Source organism: Sphaeramia orbicularis, chromosome 11 (genome assembly GCF_902148855.1).
Source record: "Sphaeramia orbicularis chromosome 11, fSphaOr1.1, whole genome shotgun sequence".
In the NCBI taxonomy this organism is placed as follows: domain Eukaryota; kingdom Metazoa; phylum Chordata; class Actinopteri; order Kurtiformes; family Apogonidae; genus Sphaeramia; species Sphaeramia orbicularis.
The window spans coordinates 10,195,189-10,214,258 of NC_043967.1; the positions used below are offsets into that span (position 1 = coordinate 10,195,189).

At 37.4% G+C, this 19,070-nt stretch overlaps 1 protein-coding gene across 2 annotated transcripts; it reads right to left on the reverse strand.

Annotated features, from left to right (window-relative positions):
* Nucleotides 1-946: 946 nt before the first annotated feature.
* Nucleotides 947-18,112, reverse strand: LOC115427955 (regulation of nuclear pre-mRNA domain-containing protein 1A). 2 transcript variants are annotated; one of them, XM_030146709.1, is made up of 7 exons: nucleotides 17,718-18,112; nucleotides 15,773-15,902; nucleotides 15,539-15,645; nucleotides 13,157-13,251; nucleotides 5,238-5,364; nucleotides 3,717-3,892; nucleotides 947-2,030 (listed from the first exon to the last, which is right to left on the reverse strand). In XM_030146709.1, exons 1-7 carry the CDS (start codon nucleotides 17,866-17,868, stop codon nucleotides 1,932-1,934), a joined length of 885 nt encoding a protein of 294 aa, XP_030002569.1. In that variant the 5' UTR covers nucleotides 17,869-18,112; the 3' UTR covers nucleotides 947-1,931. The 2 variants fall into 2 exon arrangements, 1 of the variants encoding a protein (XP_030002569.1); XR_003936561.1 differs by lacking the exon at nucleotides 947-2,030 and adding an exon at nucleotides 2,921-3,547 and having other exon boundaries at nucleotides 3,595-3,892.
* Nucleotides 18,113-19,070: the final 958 nt, after the last annotated feature.

A 19,070-nucleotide genomic window follows, 5' to 3' on the forward strand; every position in this document is an offset into this window, starting at 1 on the left:
GAATAACGTGAACAACTTGATAGTCTTAAGTCTTAACAAGCGCAGTTTTAACAATATTCTGCCTCAGTTTATCATTTACAAATGTGCATTACAACTTACATTACAATTACAAATACACAAAACATTTAGTAACAGGTGTAATATTGATGAAATTGCATTTACTTTTCTGAAGACATTTCATGTTGTTCATATTTCTTCAGGCTATTCACATTTTTTGTAAAAGGATAGTTTGTTAATGTAAACATTTTCATGTAATTTTACTTAGATTTACAAAGACAAAATCTGCAGTTGTCATTATTTATAGGTTATTATGGCAGTATTTTTCTGGTCTGATCCAATTGAGATCTAACTGGTTTATATGTGTATGTATGGAACCTGAAATAACATGATTTTTACACTACTGATTAATATCTTCAGTGTCATTTTTGCATTTCACAAATTCATCCTACGGGCCAGATTGGACCCTTTGGATTTGGCCCCCGGGCCGCATGTTTGACACCTGTGATCTACAGTGCCTGAATGGGTTTCAAAAGGTGACTTGTAATTTTTTTTTTTTTTTATGAATCAATACCACATATGTTCTGTATCTTAACAACATTTTTCTGTCATGATCTCTAAGCTAATGAAGGCATATGAACCAACAATAAAAGTGCATGCTGCCACCTACTATAATGATGTGTAACGATTTACTTTTTTAGATAAAGGTTCAAACATTATTTTAAACATCTGTACATACTGAAATAAAAAGTAGAAATGATTGTATTAGGAAATAATGTCTTTCCACATATTACTTCTCCCTAAGCATCCATTTATGGTACATATTTTTAAGAATTTCAACTTTTCTATCATGATTCTCTGTGCAGTTTAAAGATGTGTGATTACACCCTCTGCTGGCCTGATTTGCCATTGCTATCCACTCCATTATCTTCCACACTGAAAAGACATCATTGCAAAGATTTCATGTTTATTTGGCTCTACGAAGTTGCATCATATGTACAAAAACAAAGAAAAAAAAAAGGGTGTGGCTTTGGAAACTGGGGGCACTTCACCAAGCTGTGTGAGGCACCTGCACAGCATTCAGTCCTAAAGATAAAACTATGACAGAATTATACAGTAAACATGACAACAGACTCCTTTCGCTCATTATTGTTCGGCCAAAGCACTTGCTAAGAATATGAAAATAGGTAATGAAAGTACCTTGGGAATCTGTCCATTTCACAAGGCACACAGACACCAATCAAAAGGACTTACAGGTGGAGTGCCGTCATATTTACATGCAGTTTTGTATATGTACACAGACAACAGATTCACACCTCTTTTAAACATGATAAATTAGTATCGGTTTACTCTGAGGAGAAACACTCTTCTTCAGAATATGGTTTTGAGATGTCTCATTATGTCCTAAGGCCTTGATCACACTTCAGACAAAGAAACAGAGAAATCCTAGCTTGAACACAGTGGATGTACAAGATCCACAGCTGTAAGTTACAGATTAACTGCACACACTAATGAAAGCATCCAAAAAAAAAAAAAAAAGAGTGATGACTGCAACCCAAAATACTGCAAATGATTATGAAATGTCACACTACAAGAAGAGAGGGATATGCTCTGGTGAACTGAGTCACTATACATACAAAAATATCACACCAGCAGTATCCATGCCACTTTAGAGTAAAATGTAAACGGACAGAGGCTGAGGCATGAGAGGCCTGTGTCTGAGGGTTATAAATACTAACTTACAGTGTAGTGAGAACATCCAACACAAAGGGGGTTTAGAGCTTGGACAGAAAATTAAGAATAAAATTGATGTGGATAAAAACAAAAAAGTTGATGAGAATATTCAACAAGACTGATGGTGGTGGTATTTTGTTTTTTTTCCAGGAGGCAGGTTGTTCAGGATGTTTAAGTAGCAGCAGCAGGAGGTGGTGACATCAGTTTGAGGAGTTGTACAGTCCTCCTGGGAGACTGTTAAGACGGGACCGCAGCTCCTTCCGGACCTGCGTCACCCTCGCCAGTTTATGTTTGTATTCCTAAAACACAGAGACAGACAGGGACCGTCAGAGCTCAGAGATTCCACAAGCAACAATGTTGTTTAGAGATTATGTTATTTTAAATTGTAAGACAAATACAATAGAATATTAAGTAAATGGTTGATATGATTTTTAGGAAATTAGTTGAGTGACTCTTTAGACCTATTAAAAATACTTCATTGCACATTTCAAAACTCGATATTAGTTGTAATTATAATGTTAATATATTTTCATTTCCAGCCAAAGCTTCCACCTAACTGTGTTACCACTACTGCTGTCAGGTTTGTGATGCACTGTCTGTGAATGTAATAGAGAAAAATACACATTACTATTCATGACTTTCTACTGTAGCTCTGTTTACTTTAATACACACAAAAGAAATCAACAATCTTCTTTACTCAGTTGGTTTTAAGAACATAATAAGTAAATTTAAGAGTAAGTTATTTGGGTTTTTTCAGCTCATTGTAATTGATCCACATTTTGTTATATGTATAAACTTGTTAAAACATATGAATTTACACATTATTTATGCGACCATTTCCTTTACATGGAGATTCCTAATGTTGAGTAGTGATTTCAACAGGTCATATATTACAAGTGAAAGGACTGATTGGCTTTAACCTTAAAGATCAATTATGTGCCACTCTCATCTTTATCTCCAGTTTTTCTGCTTATGTTATTTGTTAAAACCTGCTTATCCAGTGATGCTGACAAGTGGATACATGTAGGAGTGTTGTGCTTCAATGAAATATTAACAAATTATGTATTTGTGTTGAGCAAGAGTTCCTAAATAATAATAATGGTACCGACCTTTACCGACATGAGCTCTGAGCAAAATGAACTGTGTGACTCACACAATCTGTTACAGCAAAATAAAAGCACTCACAAGGTAAGTTTCAGTTTTTATTTTCATTCTTTTTTTTATTATTACAAAAGGCTTCATTTTGTGGAGATACAGCTGAAATACTTTGTCCTCTTGGTGTCCTGTGGATGAAGGCTGGACAGTTATTGTCACCGCAATAAAATCGTGATAATGATAAAAACACAAAAATGCATAGTTTACCAACATTATGGATTACTTTTGGAGATACTTACCTTAAAAAGAAAGAAGTACAGAAAGAGCTGCAACTGACTAGAGTTAAGTTTGAAGATGAAAGTGCTCTGTGACAGGAAAGCCTAATCTTAATGTAGTGTGTGTTTACTGAGGACACTTTGGGAGCCTCTGATTTTTTACTAGTTTTGTGTTGGATCTACCTGTAAAAACTAGTGTTTTTACTACTAGATCTAACTGCCCTCAGTCTTCACGATGTTGAAATGATGAGGGAAAATGAACAATTTTTCCTTTCTGCTTGTAAATGTTATGTTTTTCAACTATTTATTGTCAGATGTGTCTGTTATATGTGTTTTAACTGTGTAACCTTGTAACTGTGTGTTGTATTTGCTGCTGCCTATCTTGACCAGGACTCCCTTGTAAAAGAGGTTCTTAATCTCAATGGGATTTTTCCTGGTTAAATAAAGGTTATATAAAAATTAAAAAAAAATTTTTTAAAAAGCATAGAGAAACAGAGGTATGGGCACATGGATGCACAGACAGATGAACACAAAGACTGAGTGATAATGACACTAAAATGCAGTGGACAAGACACATAAATATATAAAACTGAAATTAAAAGGTGGGTTACGCACTTCAAGTTTTTGCTCATTCTGGGCCAAGCCGTCCTTCTGGCTTTGAAGGAAAACAGTCAGTGTGCGTGTGAGTTGCCTTCGGTCGTCAATCTCAGCTGCCAGGCGGCCACTGTAGTCCGCTAGCAGCATACATGCCTCCTCCACCAGCCGGGAAAGCCTCTCACCTGATTCCTTATCTGGAGCACAGAAAGCACACAGGGCACATTAATATGACGAGTACTGACAGAGGTCAGAGGTCACAGTCATCCAACAGTAGAGAGGTCAAGTCCGACCCTATGGAACATCACTTTGCAAACACTATGTTCAGTCGTCAATGCTGAGAAAATATTTCTATCCCATTTGGACGATGCTATTACTTGGATACATTTGTCCACTTCCATAGTTTTTTCAACTTAAAATATGAGTTTACATGTCAAGAAAATTTAAGTTTGTTGAGGGATAGTTAAGTAGCATTTAGTTTGTGTGAAACACTTTTATTCCTCATCTCATATGATGCACATCACTGAAACCAAAAGGTCATCACTGCAAAACATTTCACCACTTTCTTCAAGAACAAGTGAAAAAGTATTGAAAGAATTGAAAATCACTATCATGTTAATGAGAGACCTTCAGTAGATCAAAGTAGGCTGTTGAGATCAGGTTTCCAAGACATCAATGACATGACTTTCAGAGTTGTTGTTTTTCTGTTTAGACATTTTCAATGCTGAATTCATTTTACGAAAAAATGTGATTCTTGATTGACCAGCAAATTACCTTTTAAATTGACAAATGTCATGCTTAAATGATGAAATACCTCAAACAGGATAAAAAAAAAAAGTTATTTGTCTCTCAGCACTGACTACTCACAGAATATTTCCTGATAGGTCCAATGGCGCACCTCCACTACTGTACACCAATATACTAATATAATGCTTATTAAAGCTGCAATTAATTATTACTTTTATTGTCAGTGTTTAATATATAAAATGTCAGAAAATGGTGAAATATATCGATCCTCAAACCCAACATGACTTATTCAAAGGTCTTGTCACAGAGGAGGGAACAAAAACCCCATAATATTCAATTTTAAGAAGCTAAAAACAGAAAAATGGGATAAACAGTTGAGAAAGAGCTGGTCGTGACTTTAATAGTTGACAACTCATCAATCAATTTTTAAAAATCATCACAGGTTTAACGTTTGTAGATACAATATCTCACAATATTGAAGTGTTTTCTGTAGTGTCACTGTCCTGCTTTAGAGCTTTTAAAGGTTAATTGTTTGACCAGGGCAGCTTCCTCCCACTGTACCGTTTCAGAATAACGGGTTAGGAGAGGAACAATGTGTACCCATGATTCTTTGCAACCTTTCTCAACCTATCTTTGAATTTCCTCAAGTTAATCACCAATCATCAAGTGCATCACTCAACATAATCAATCAAACCTTTCAATTCACACAGACAAGAACTATTAAGCAAGAGGGAGATGAATAGATGAGTATACATTTACAGGAGAGATGTTACGGAGCCGTGTCCTTCCTATTACCTGTGATCCTATGAAGCAGTGACGTGTCCTGCACTTCAGCAGGAAGAGAAGAAATGCGCTGACGCAGCACTGAGTCGCCAGAAGCTGCATTCTCCAGCTCCTGCAGAGCTCGGATTAACTCTGCTGTCTGAGGATGATAAATAACAAAGAGAGACAAGAGGGGCAAAATAAATGGAGATGTAAATGAACGCATCATGGCAAGAAGAAATGTGTCAGCCATAAATAATATCAGAGGCAGCAGAGAAATCAAAGTACATATAGTGGTTATGACCCACCCCCTAAATTTCTATGACTAAAATAATCGGCCAGTGTATGAACTGTCACAATTAGGAGAATTCAGTGCACTGAAACCACAGCCAATCACAGGAAAGGTCTGATACCAATGGTGTCACTTCTTCGCATGACATGAAAAATAGACACTGTCCTGTAGCTTTATTGAACTAGTGCAGAGGCACATTGATATTCCCATGAATCAATTCTTCTCAATTTTTTTCACTCTCTTAAAGCAAATTAGTAATGTGTGTTTCCAGACTAGAATCACGTAGCTGTAGGGGATGGTCATGCAAACTATGGCTCCAGGGTGATACTGGCCGATGACTTCTGACCAGGTCAATAAATCCTGCTCTCAATAATAATCAAAAGTTGTTTCGTGGAGTGCACAATTCAGTCTTTGCAGGTGTTTTCAACAATGACATTCTCCTCATGAACAATATATTTGGAGACAAATCTCTTGTGTCCTTCACACATACCATAATAATTAACATGGCAGCTGAGCAGACGGGACAGCTGAGCTGGCAATGGAGTAGGACGTGAGTTTGGAGGCTCCTGCCGATTTTGATTAAAACTGTAATTAATCTGCGCTTTTTGGTTGCATATTTAGTCTTTTCTTATTCCGTTCTAGTTTTTGTCTGGAAATGGACTGTGTTAAAATGGCTGGAAAGAACATGAAAACTCGCAATACTATTCAGACACAACTGAACCCTTGTCCACAAGGTACAACCTTGTCCTCAAGTGTGGTACTATCGCCAGATGAGTCTGCCTTGAGACCCTGAAATTGCCACTCTCAAGCTCGAGTTGCTAGCTTCGCTGAGGAATGACATTGCTGACATTTTTAAAAATAGGACCAATGGCCCTGTAGCTTACTGGCCAAATTAAAAGCTTTGGGAAATGTATCCAGATGCCATTTATTATCACCTAGTTATGTGTATTTATTATATTACAGAAATAGCCCATGTTTTGGTCATATTCCAATCAAATCTGTAATAAATTCAAATTCCAACTTGATATCATTGATACTTACTGATTTATTGTATCAATCCACTTCCTATCTGTTATAATGGAAACGTTTTTCAAAGTGGCACCAAATCCAGAATCAGATCCGGATGGAAATAATTTCAATACCTTGTGTTGACATCATCATACAGAAGCTGTATACCAAGTTTGAAGTCAATCAGAACTGGAGTTTAGGAGAAGAAGAAGATTGAAATTTTTTCCCCATAAGAGCCCATGTTAAATTTTCCGTAAGTTTCCAGAAGAAGATCCTGATCAGAATGTGGCCATTATGTTTTGGTCATCTCCCCATCAGGGCTGGACTGTAGAAATTTCAACTTGATATCATTTATATTTACTGAGTTATTGCATTGATCCACTTCCTATCTCTCATAATGGGGAAATTTTTTAAAGTCGAACCAAATCCTGAATCAGATCCGGATCCAAATAATTTCACTAACTTTTGTTGACATCATCATAAAGAAGCTGTATACCAAGTTTGAAGTCAATCGGAAATGTAGTTTCAGAGAAGACGACGACTGAAAGTTTTGTAACGGATGACGACGACGGACACCGCATGATGACAATATCTTACAGCCTGTTGGCTGGTAAGCTAAAAAGGAACTGCAGGAGACTCTCAGGGATGTTTTGTCTTCTAAAAAGTTCAACCTGCAAGCCGTAAAAACACAGATGGTGAAAGATAAAGCTAATACCGATGCTACTATGTCTACACTGAAAGGTACAGTTGGGGAAACGGGTGTACCAACGACATCGCTCAGATGAAAACTACCATTGTGTGTCACTGCTAACGTAGCCAAGCTGGAAAATAAATGTGTAGACTTGGAGGCCAGGTCACAGTGTAACAACGTTAGGATAGCGGGAGTGCCAGTGGGGGTCCCGACACTTGTTCTACTGCTGCTGTAACTGCCTTGCTAAAGGAAGCATTCGTTCTGGAAAAGGAGCCACTCTTGGACCGGTTCCACCGGACCCTTCAACTTAAGCCCAAGCCCAAGGAACGACCACAAGCTACTGTGTGCAGATTTCATTATCACAGTGACTGTGTTGACATCTTACATCGCAAGACAGCTCCAACAGATTAAAGTCAAAGGCTTGACCTTCTCAGTCTTCCCAGACCACACTGTCAAGGTAGCCCAGGCTCGTGCTGCGTTCAGTGAGGTTTGGCGGCAACTTTGTGGCATTGATGGTGCTCGGTAAGGTCTCCAGCGTGGCTTCGCATCACATACAACAGTGTTGAGAAGGACCTTGTTTTAGCAATGGAAACCAGTGACTATGTCAAAACCTTGACCTCTGGGTGAACTGCAGTGGCTCTTACACAGCTGACTTTTTCACTCTTTACTGCACTCAGGCTTAGTTGCAACTACACAGTGTTCTTGTTTGTAATTACAATAACATTATTGTTACACTATTACTTGGTGTTTGTGGATTCACCAGCCTAAAATCTACCTGTGCACCAATGTGTGGTTTTTTGGTTTGATGCACTAACTAGGTTCGTGTTTTTCTTTTTTTGCTTAGAACTATGGGCTATGGTACTTTTTCCACAATCTCACTGGTTTCTGTTATAAGTCATAAACCATATTTTGTACTTTTGTTCTTACAAGATCAATGAAGTTACAGCACTTGCACCACCTAATTTTCAGTTTTTTGCTTTGATCTGTTTAGGACATCTTGTCATTCGCTAATTGGTATATTATTCTCATGCTTTGCTTCTGTACAGCCTGTATTTTGTTGGTCTGATCTGTATGGAAACTGAATTTGTGTTACTAGGACATCTATTGTTGTTTTGTTGGAATGGTTAATATCAGACAAAACAATATTTTGTGATGTGAGGTTTTAAAAATATATATTTGCTCTTTTGCACATACCGTTACTTATATTTGAAATCGATAGGGTTTTTTTCTCTTATTTTTGTTTGTTCTGCTTACTCTGAGTTGTTTTCGCATTATTGTGGATGACTTTGATTATCATGGGAAACACCAATGTCTCCTTTGTTCTGTGGTTATACGGGGACTTTGGGTGTATGTGGGTTTAGTGGGGTTTTGGGGGAAGGTGTCCCACCTCAGCTCTATATGGCTATCTATATCTTTGTTGTTTAGTTTATTTAAATGGTTAACGGCAATATAAAGCCCAGCATTGCTGGGTCAGGCACACCTCTCAGATTTATTAGTTGGAATATCAGAGGTATGGGCAATCCTGTTAAGAGATCCAAGGTTTTTAGACACTTAAAACATTTAAACTCTGATATAGTTTTGTTTTTTTGTTTTTTTTTACAAGAGACTCACCTTCAGATTAAAGATCATCATAGACTACATTGCCCTTGGGTGAGTCAAGTCCTCCACTTGAACATCAATTCAAAAGCAAGAAGGGTCACCATTTTACTTAGTAACAAGGTTTCATTCACTAATGTCAGTGCTGATAAAAATTGCTGATACCTCATAGTTGCTGGAACCCTAGTGCAAAAAAAGGTTTTGTTGGTAAATGTACATACCACAAACTTTGATGATGTTGACTTTGCTAACGGATTACCAAGCAACCTCCTCTTCTTAAATACCCACCTACTGATTTTCGGCGGGGATCTAAATTGGGTTTTTGACCCAATTTTGGATCGGGCTAAATCTGCTCAGATCTAATCGGACTCAATCTGCTATGTCTAAAACATTCTCCAATTTTATGAGGAAGAATGGTCTTGTTGACCCATGGAGATCTCGAACCCCTTCTATTAACAAATTCTCTTTTTTATCCCAGGTGCATCATTCCTATTCAAGGAGCGATTATTTTTTCATAGACAGCACTCTTAATTCATGCATAGTTTCCTCTGACTATTTAGGTATCACAATATCTGACCATGCACCTTTATTATTAGATATTCAATTATATACTTATAAACGCAGCCCACCACTTCGGAGATTCAACTCTCTTCTTTTGTCAGATGAAGAATTCTGTAATTTTACATCAAATTCTATTGAGGAGTTTCTTTCTTTCAATCAGAATGACTCAACTTCATATTCATTGTTATGGGGAGATGCTTAAATCTTACCTTGGAGGACAAATTATTTCTTACTCTGCTCTTTCTAATAAAAGGCTCAATGCTAGGCTTAATGATCTTACATCTGCAATTAGTAACCTTGATCAAAAATATGCTCTGACCCTTCTCCAGAACTGCTTAAGCAGCGCTTTGATCTACTAACAGAATTCGATCTCATTTCAACCACTACATAGTCATGACTCATATTATGAACATGGCGACAGGCCACTTCCCGTGTGATACCTTGTACTAAAAAGACTGATGACATAATTACTACAGATCCCTTGGAAATTAATATTGCTTTCAAATAATTTTACTCCTCATTATATAATTCTGAATTTCCTACAGGCAACACTAAAATTAATGAATTTCTTCAAAATCTATTGAATCCTGTCATTGATTCTAATACTGCTGAGCATCTGGACTCCCCACTCTCTCTTCAAGAAGTATCAAATTCAATTAAAGCAATGCTATCCAATAAAGCTCCCAGGCCAGACAGGTTCCCAATTGAATTTTCAAAAACATTTATTGGAAAATTGGCACTGTTACTTTTATCTATGTTCAATGAATCTTTGGAACGTGGTTTTCTACCACCGACTTTGACACAAGCCACTATAGCCCTCTTCCTTAAAAAGGACAAAAATCCAACCTCATGTGGTTCCTATAGACCATTATCTCTGCTTAATGCTGATGTGAAGGTGTTGGCTAAAGTAATCACATCTCGTTCGGAGAATATGCTTCCTTGTATTAAATCTGCAGAGCAAAATGGTTTCTATAAAGGGACGTCAATAATGTTTTAGCATCCGTACACTTTTAAAATAATTTCCTCTAAGCATTCAAGCTGTACCTCCTGAGATTGTAATTTTATTAGATGCTGAAAAAGCTTTTTGATAGAGTAGAGTGGGGGTACTTGTTTACAGTTTTGAAGAAATTTGGATTCGGTGATAAGTTTATCTCTTGGATTCGCCTCCTTTACTCATCTCCTAAGCCAGTGTTCATACTAATCATATTTAATCGAATTATTTTGTTTTTGGATGTTGAAGTCGCCAAGGCTGTCCTTTAGTCACCTCTGTTCTTTGCCATCGCTATTGAGCCTTTATCTATTATATTAAGATCTTCCACCTTATTTAGAGGAATCGTCCAAAATGGAATTGAATATAAATTATTGTTATGTACTGATGATGTATTATTATATGTAACTGATCTTACAATTTCTGTCCCTGCTGTTCTGGGTATTCTGGAGAACTTCAGTTCCTTTTCTGGTTATAAATTGAATTTGGGGAAAAATGAGTATTTTCCCATTAACACTGCAGCATATCTTCTCCAACAGTCAGATTTACCTTTTCAATTTAGTCTGTCAGGGTTTAAATACCTAGGTATTAATGTGACACATTCTATATCTAAGCTTGCATCAGCTAATTTCACTCCCCTTATCTCAAAGATTAAATCTGATATTCAAAGTTGGGGTAACCTCCCACCTTCACTAATCAGGAGGATCAATGCTATCAAAATGAATATTTTACCAAAATTTCTTTTCTTATTCCAGTCAATTTCTCTTTTTCTATCAAAACACGTTTTTGATTCGCTGGATAAGATAATTACTTCTTTTATTTTGGCTGGGAAGTCACCAAGGGTTTGTAAAACTCTATTGCAGAGATGCAGACTTAGTGGGGGACTCGCATTACACAATTTTCAATCTTACTACTGGGCTGCTCAAATCCATAAACTTTGCTACTGGTTAGAAACTTTGCTCCTGGATCCTCTTGGTGTAAATTATCTTGTAGGGGATCCTCTATACCTGCTTTAATTTATTCCTCTTTGCCAACAAATCTTTCTCTATACCCTGATAATTAAGTGGTTCTTAACACACTAAAGATCTGGTATCAGTTTAGACGGTGCTTTAAGTCTGTAGTTTTATCTTTCTTGGGTCCTTTAAACAATAAACATTTATTTCCTCCATCACTCTCAGACTCAGTATTTTCAGTGTGGTATGACAAGGGTATCAAATAATTCAAAAATGCGTATGTAGATGGTGTCTTTGATAGCTCTGCCAATTTGTCATTAAGGTATGGCCTCCCTGTTACTCATTTGTTTCACTACTTTCAAATTCATGATTTTGTTTCTAAGTGTTTCCCTAATTTCCCCTCTGTACCTCCAGAGCAGCCTTGGGAAAGCTTGCCTTCACATACTCCACATCAAAGAGGAATGATTTCGAATTTATATGACTTCATTCTGGAATTAAGCAGTCAATCAGATACCAAAATTAAGAATGCATGGGAGAGGGAATTGGGAATACAATTAAGCGTAGAGGTCTGGAAACATGCTAGAGATTGGATATGATCTATCACTTCTTGTGCTCGTCTTGGACTTATTCAATTTAAAGTACTACACAGGGTCCATTTTTCTAAGTCAAGACTTTCTGAAATATATCCAGAAGTGGAAGACAAATGTGATAAATGTCATGGCTCCCCATGTCACCTTAGTCTTATGTTTTTTCTTTGCCCCGGCCTCAATTTGGACTGGCTACTTTACTATTATGTCCACTGTTCTTGGAGTAAATTTGCAGGCTTGCCCACTGATTGCCATATTTGGGATTCCTGACACCTCACTTGCACTAAATTCTATACAAAAGGATATTATAGCTTACACATCTTTACTAGCAAGACATTTGTTATTGTTGCATTGGAAGTCTGCTAAATATCCTCCCATCTCCTGGTGGCTTAAAGACACCATGTCTTTTCTAAAACTCGAGAAAACTGAATACACATTGAGAGGGTGTACTGACAAGTATTTCCACAAAAGGTAGCCCTTTATTTCTTGTTTTACAAACTTAGAGGTACTGCCCAATTGAATGTGTGCCTGTTGTACTTTATAATACATAAGTAACCATTAGTTTGTACTGGTCAGGATGAGTTGAGGTGGGGCAGGGTTCGGGTTGGAGGGGTGCAATTTGTTTATTTTATTATACATTTAATTTAATGAAATTTTTTTGTTGTTTTGCTACACTCTAATTAGAGTGTTCTTTCATTTATTGTATTTGTATGCGTGTGTGTGTGTGTGTGTGTGTGTGTGTGTGTGTGTATGCATACATGTTTATACTTAGCAAAAAGGAAGGTAAATTGTAATTCTGTGATTGGAAGTGTCCTATTTTTCTTCAATCACAATATTTGGAAAAAATGTTAATAATTAACATAAAATACTCTCTGTCTAGCTGCTTTGAAGTTATATGTGCTCTGCCATTCACATTCACTCACTTTAAGTGTTACTGTAGTGTTGGTAAATACTATCAGTCGTAACATTTAAGAGGAGATGTCAAGGGATAAACACACATCATCAGGGCTTCTTAGGGTCCTCTACATACAGTGAATATCCAAATTCATGCTTAAAGACACTATATCTCATAGTTTGTTAAATAATTCAACCCTGACCAAAGTGTTACTAATGGTACTAATCAACTGACATACTGACTGACACACCCATACATAAATGGCAAAGTGGGAAAAATAAAAACACCTAAAAATCAGTATGCTCAATAAGAGATGATGACAAATCCTTATCATCAGTATTCGTGCTGGTTTTATGTCATTAACACATGTTCAAGCCTCACCTGTGGTGGGTCAGTTGGGGAGCTCTGAGATGCAAAGTCTTCATCGTCTGGTTGGATCTCCTCATACGACCTCTTCTTGGTTTTCTTTTCTCCATCTAGCAGTGAAAAAAACAACAACCAAAGAAAACAGGTTTAGGGAGTCTCTCATATGGAACAAGCTACAGAGCACATATTCATCTCCACAGTTACAGTAAATGTGTTCATAACATCTTACAGAACCACAAATTTGTTTCCCAAGACATTTACTGTATTCTGTCAACTTAAAGCTGCAGTGCTTGATAGTTTTTGGGCATGTAAAAAATGTATCTGTGAAACATACTTCAGGTAATCACCAGTGTTTTCAGACAGCTAGGGGGTTGAGAATGTGTTTGACAACTGTAATTACAGATCCATGTTAAGATTCCCTCAATCTTGCCACACTTCCAAAATTTCTCAGCCATAAGGTGACAGGGTGGGAAGTCATATTCACTTCCAGTCATTCAATGAAAAACAATATCTGTGCCTGAAATGACTGATCCTCACCAAATGTGGAGTGTGTGGCAGACAAAACTTGAAAATCAAAAGTATGTCAAAAATACCAGGATTAATGTTACACTGTACAATTTACACAGCATGTCACTTAAGTTATCTATACAATGAATGTATGCATGTATGTATGTATGTATGACCAAAATAGGACCAATGTCCCTGTATCTCTGCAGTGTGTTCTATCAAGAATCAATAACAAGTTGAATTTGCAAAGTTGTCAGGTTCTGCCACTACGTTAGAGCCCTGTGGGGTTGATGCAGGAGATCAATCTCTCAATAAAAGTGGGTGGTACTTTCACTGGAGGAAAACTCAACAAATTAAATCAAAGTCCATATATGACTTCCTATCTGTAACCATTTCCACTTTAAAAGCCATCAAAATATGGGCCATAATAAGTAAAGGCACATTTTAATGGCTCAAAAATTAATCAAAACTTCAAAAATCTAAATTTCTCAAAACTGTGAACAGACTTTGTAGACATTGTCCCAAGGAAAATACATATAAAATTTGAAATGAATCCGACCAGTACTATCATCGGAGAATCTATGTGAAGAAATTGCTAATGAAGACAACGACACTGTACATTAATCTGTGTTGAAGGGAGCACACGTTAGACCACTCTCAAAATTGCAGTGAAATTAACTGTACTAAATGTACTGTATAGAATCTGACCCTTGGTTCAGACTTCCAGGTGTGAAAATGCACTAATATGCACAGGTAATCTGTAATAAATGTAGAGGTCATCTGTGGTCTTATTCCTGTGAAAGCATGTCTTTAATCTGCACAGTAAAACTTCCACTGCAAATGTCCTACCCTACTTTGGCAAAAACAGAGGTCCTGTGATAATATTTTATATTATTATTTAAACAAAATTGATTTATCCTGTGTGAATGCACCACATGAAACATACATTTCAGGGGTAAACTTCCAAATTATCCAAGGTTATACTGGTCCTGTGTGAATATGGTTTTTGACAACATATGGTTCACAGTTCACTACTTACATCATATAGCTCAGAAACTGTAGGGGAACACAGCAGTGATGTGTGGGAGATGAACAATTATATCGTTATAGAAATTATATTTGTAGTAATAAGTAGCATAATCTTGCAGTTTGAAATTGTGAAATAAACTAATAAAAAAGCTGACACTAGGTAGCACCCAATATTGAATTCCAGATTTCTTTGTAAAAAGATGAGGTAGCCCTCTGTAAACATTTGCACACAGCTTCAGGGCAACCGTTTCTATGGTGAAAAGCTTAGTGGTCATGTGACTATATAGTAAACTACATTAATGTTCACATACATAAGGAACACAGCACTGTTTAATACTACAGGGACTAACATATATATGTGCAGTATGTGATTCTTAACAGCCTATGAACTCAGATGCAAATATGTGTATTTACTAACAAAGGTAGATGATAACATTGTGTTATGAGATGTGTCTGTATGTGTGGAGATAGTTCAGTGTGTGTGTGTGTGTGTGTGTGTGTGCGCGCGGTGGTGGACGTGTGAATGCGTGCGCACAGCCGATGTGTGTGTGGTTGTAAATGCTGGCGGTGCATGTGAATGTGTGAAGGGAGAGACGGTGACTGGGGCAAAAAAGTTAGTTTTAGACCAAGATAAGTACAGTTAACTGGGGTGTATGCTGCCAAGAATAAAGCCCCCCTTCAGTACAAACAGGGCCTGGTACTTGTGTCCCTATGTTCTTGACCAGCGCTGAGTTTTTGGGAGTTAACCCCAGAGGAGAAACATTACCGGCCCTGGAGGAAAACTACATATTTTCTCCCCTGCGTCCCCCAACCACAGTTAGAAGACCCAAGTAGGAATGGTTAACAATTGCATGAACTTACATATGACTTGTGAGAGCTGATCCAGCAAGTTGTTCTCGTACACAGCTCTTTCCTGCCAAATGGACAAAACCCGACCCAGCTGTTTTTTGCAGCCCTCCTCGCCCTCTCTGTACAAGGCAACAATCATATTACAGCAGTAATAAGAATATTTTAATGTTATTTTATCAGCTGCTACTCACAAGAGATTCATTAATTGTTATTATACATCTCTTACAGTTAAAAAACCTCTCTGACCTGTAAACATGTTTGAATGCATCAACGATGACCGGTGCAAAGTCTTGGGTGAACTCTGGTCCTTTCCTTTTGCTGTTCTGAATGACGTCATTGGCCAAGTAAAGAAAGGTGAGCTTGCGGGATACCTGAGCTGCAACAATCCAAATAAACACAAACATATATTACACTAATCCATTTGGTTATGATCGGCAGTACTAAACTTTATGCTTACAACTCATGGCATAAAAGATGAGTTTAACCTATGAATCAAGGATTATTAACTAAAAAGTAATAAGCCTCTAATCAGACAGCTCTTTCTCACTGTGGTTACATAAATGTCCTAAAGAAATTCATCTCTTCAAAATTGTATCTTCATACCTTTTTTTTAATAACTTTTCCAATTACTTTAATCTCCTGTGCAATTAATAATACATTTGCTGTTTTTGTTGTTGTGTTTAGGCAGATCCCAGTGAACGGTGAGCTCAACAAAAACTCCAGAGAAATGCACTCCCTCTATCCCTACTGCTATTAACACTGTGCACTCATTTCAAACGAGCTCTTAAAATAGACAACATCCACTTGAGATATCATTAGGCTGTTTATTTGCACCCTAAGGAAAAACTGTGCCAGTATTAGCATCATGCATAAGAAAGACTGTGATACCTGCTGTACAACATGATGAAGCACAATTTCAAAACATTTATGTCCAAAACATAATTAGTCTTTCACTGTAAAAATAACACTTGACCATACTATACAGTGTGTTTGGTACAGTAATTAGCAGCAGGTTTGTGATTATGTTTTCCATCTGATTTATTTGAGAGGTTGATTCGAACAGAATAATCTAAAAGGTAGATACGAACTCTTAAATTAGGCTTAATTTATCAGTGTTAAGCCACTACTGATGGGAGATAGAGCGACATAACTACTTGAATCACAGTGTCAGCCTGTGCAAATCTATAACCACTACACTTGAAGGCCCACTGTTTCTGGGGATACTTTAGATGCAGAGATTTGAACCGCTAGATCCCACTTTCTATGGTTGAGAAAACATACATGTTTCAAAATGGTCTTGAATATGTGCATTTTGCTTCAAAACCAAATATTCCAACATTAATCGCATTTGCAAAACGGTTCACAATAATAGCAGTTTGATCTTCTTCATCAACTGTGCAGCCCTAATGGACAAGACACTTTCTAAATCTGTTACAGACACAAAGTGACACTATGATAAAATCACAAAATCAGTAGTCTATTTAGCACAGAGTAAATATACTTTCAGTGAATTATTTTGAAGCTGTTGGGGCTTTAAAAGTCATTTCGTATGTAGGACTCACTACTTAGAGAGAAGAAAGAGGACATTCAAAGACAAATAAAGAAAAAAAAAAAAAACAATAGGCCAAGTTTAAGACAGCTGACATCTGATATCCAGGTCTTATTCAGGTTGCTGCTTCTCTGAGTCATCCTTTTCAAAGTATCATAAAGTCAGTGTTGTGATCCACTGGTGTAACTGTTGGGTAAGTAACTTATACTTTAGCAAGTAGGGATTTAATAACACCTGGACAGATGTAATCCCCCAAGTTAGTGGAATAGCAACCTTGAGACTTAACTATGCTACCATCTAACGAGACTTACCCATTTTAAGCCGTTTACTAATTTGACACACATTTATAAAGACATAACAAAGCAAAGCTAACAGCTTAGCCTCCACACAGCTAACACAAACATGAAGATAACTCCAGGTTCTCCATGTTAACAAGGCTGGTGACTCAAAAGCTTTACACTAGCACTAGGTGAACTGTTTAATGCTGACAATGACCACCTATTGTTTGTGATATCTAACTAGCTGTAATAGTTTAAAACCAGGCTTATAGCCAGGACTAACAAGCAGCCAAAGGTTAAACTTCTGTCCAAGCATGTCAGAGGCCTTTATTATGACAAACAGCTAGCTATACATCAGCCTTACCTTTTTTTAGTTCCTTGAACCAAACACTGACAATGGTCTTCGAGTGTTTTCTATGATGAATAAGCCACAGCGACAAGGTTTGCACACTTTGCTGAGAGTTGCTAAGCTCGGATAGTTTCTTCTCTAAAGCCGCCTCAGAGAAAGCGGACATGTCGACGGGATTACCAGAGTAAAGTGGGAGAGGCAGCTGTGAGGTTTCTCCCGAATGTGCTGATATACCTACAGCCTGTTAGTTGCTAACTCCGGTGATTTTAGCCATGCAACTCCAGTGTTTGAGCGTCCCTTCCTACGGTAAAGTGTGCTTTCCAGTGCTAGCCAGTGCGCCGTCCTCTCCGTGTTGCTGCAGGGTCGCTGCCTATGCTGAGCTGGGGCAACCTCACAGCACTGCCTGCACGAGCCACTTCCGGACGTTCCGTACGTAAACAATGCTGCGTTCACGTCCAAAGGGAAACTTGTAACGCATGGATTCAAATCCACCTGCCCACCTCAGTGATACAGTCGGCGGCGGGGTGGGATGAGTTACTTCAACTCAAATACTGCATGAGTACACATTTGACAAACTACTACATAGTACTTGCACATTTCTAGCTTATATTCATTGTATGTAACATGTACTTCACTTCGTTTCAGAGGTGACTATTATGATTTTTAGTCCACTGTATTAGGTTCATTTTGTAGTTACTTTTAATATTACTTTACTAATTGGATAATATAATAAGCTTTTAAAATATCACACAACAAAGACAAAACAGGGATTTCCGACCGTTTTGTCTTTTGGATTCCAACAACAAGCAGGGTGTTCACACATCTGAGGTCTTTTGGGTCAGTATTTTAAGTCCATTTAACATTAAATCTTAAGTACTTTATGCAAGATTTTTAGTGTAATTAGGTATTTCTACATTGCTGTAATACTTTTTCTACTACTGGATACAGTAACTTGAATTTTTCCAGGTAGACTACATTTACTTCCAATTCGTTTTTCCTTGTCATCTGTGTATCAAACAAATGAAAAAACGCATTTCCATTACTTATTTGAGGCACCATAGCAATATTAGACCATCTGAAAAGCATACTGTAGTGTGGTGCCGAATTCTGCTCCCTGCTGAAAACTGCTCCTCTTTCCTAAGTCAGCCATGAAGAGAACAATATTGCAGTTATGTTTTTTTTGTCTGTTAAATATTAAAGAATGTGCAACTGTAAGGTATATAAAACGTTCTAAAGTTAAATCTTAGATACACAACACACAAAATATGTAACAATAAAAACAGATACTGCCGAAAACTGCATCTCTTGCGGCTGGGGATGCAGTTTTCGGCAGGGAGCAGAATTCGGCACCGGGTACTGCCGAAAACT

Coding starts and splice junctions, on each gene's coding strand:
- LOC115427955 (XM_030146709.1), bottom strand. CDS start 17,868: ATGTCCGCTTTCTCTGAGGCGGCTTTAGAGAAGAAACTATCCGAGCTT. Junction 15,903..17,717: donor GTTCAAGGAACTAAAAAAAG/GTAAGGCTGATG, acceptor GGATTGTTGCAG/CTCAGGTATCCCGCAAGCTC. Junction 2,031..3,716: donor AGAATGAGCAAAAACTTGAA/GTGCGTAACCCA, acceptor TCTGTGTTTTAG/GAATACAAACATAAACTGGC.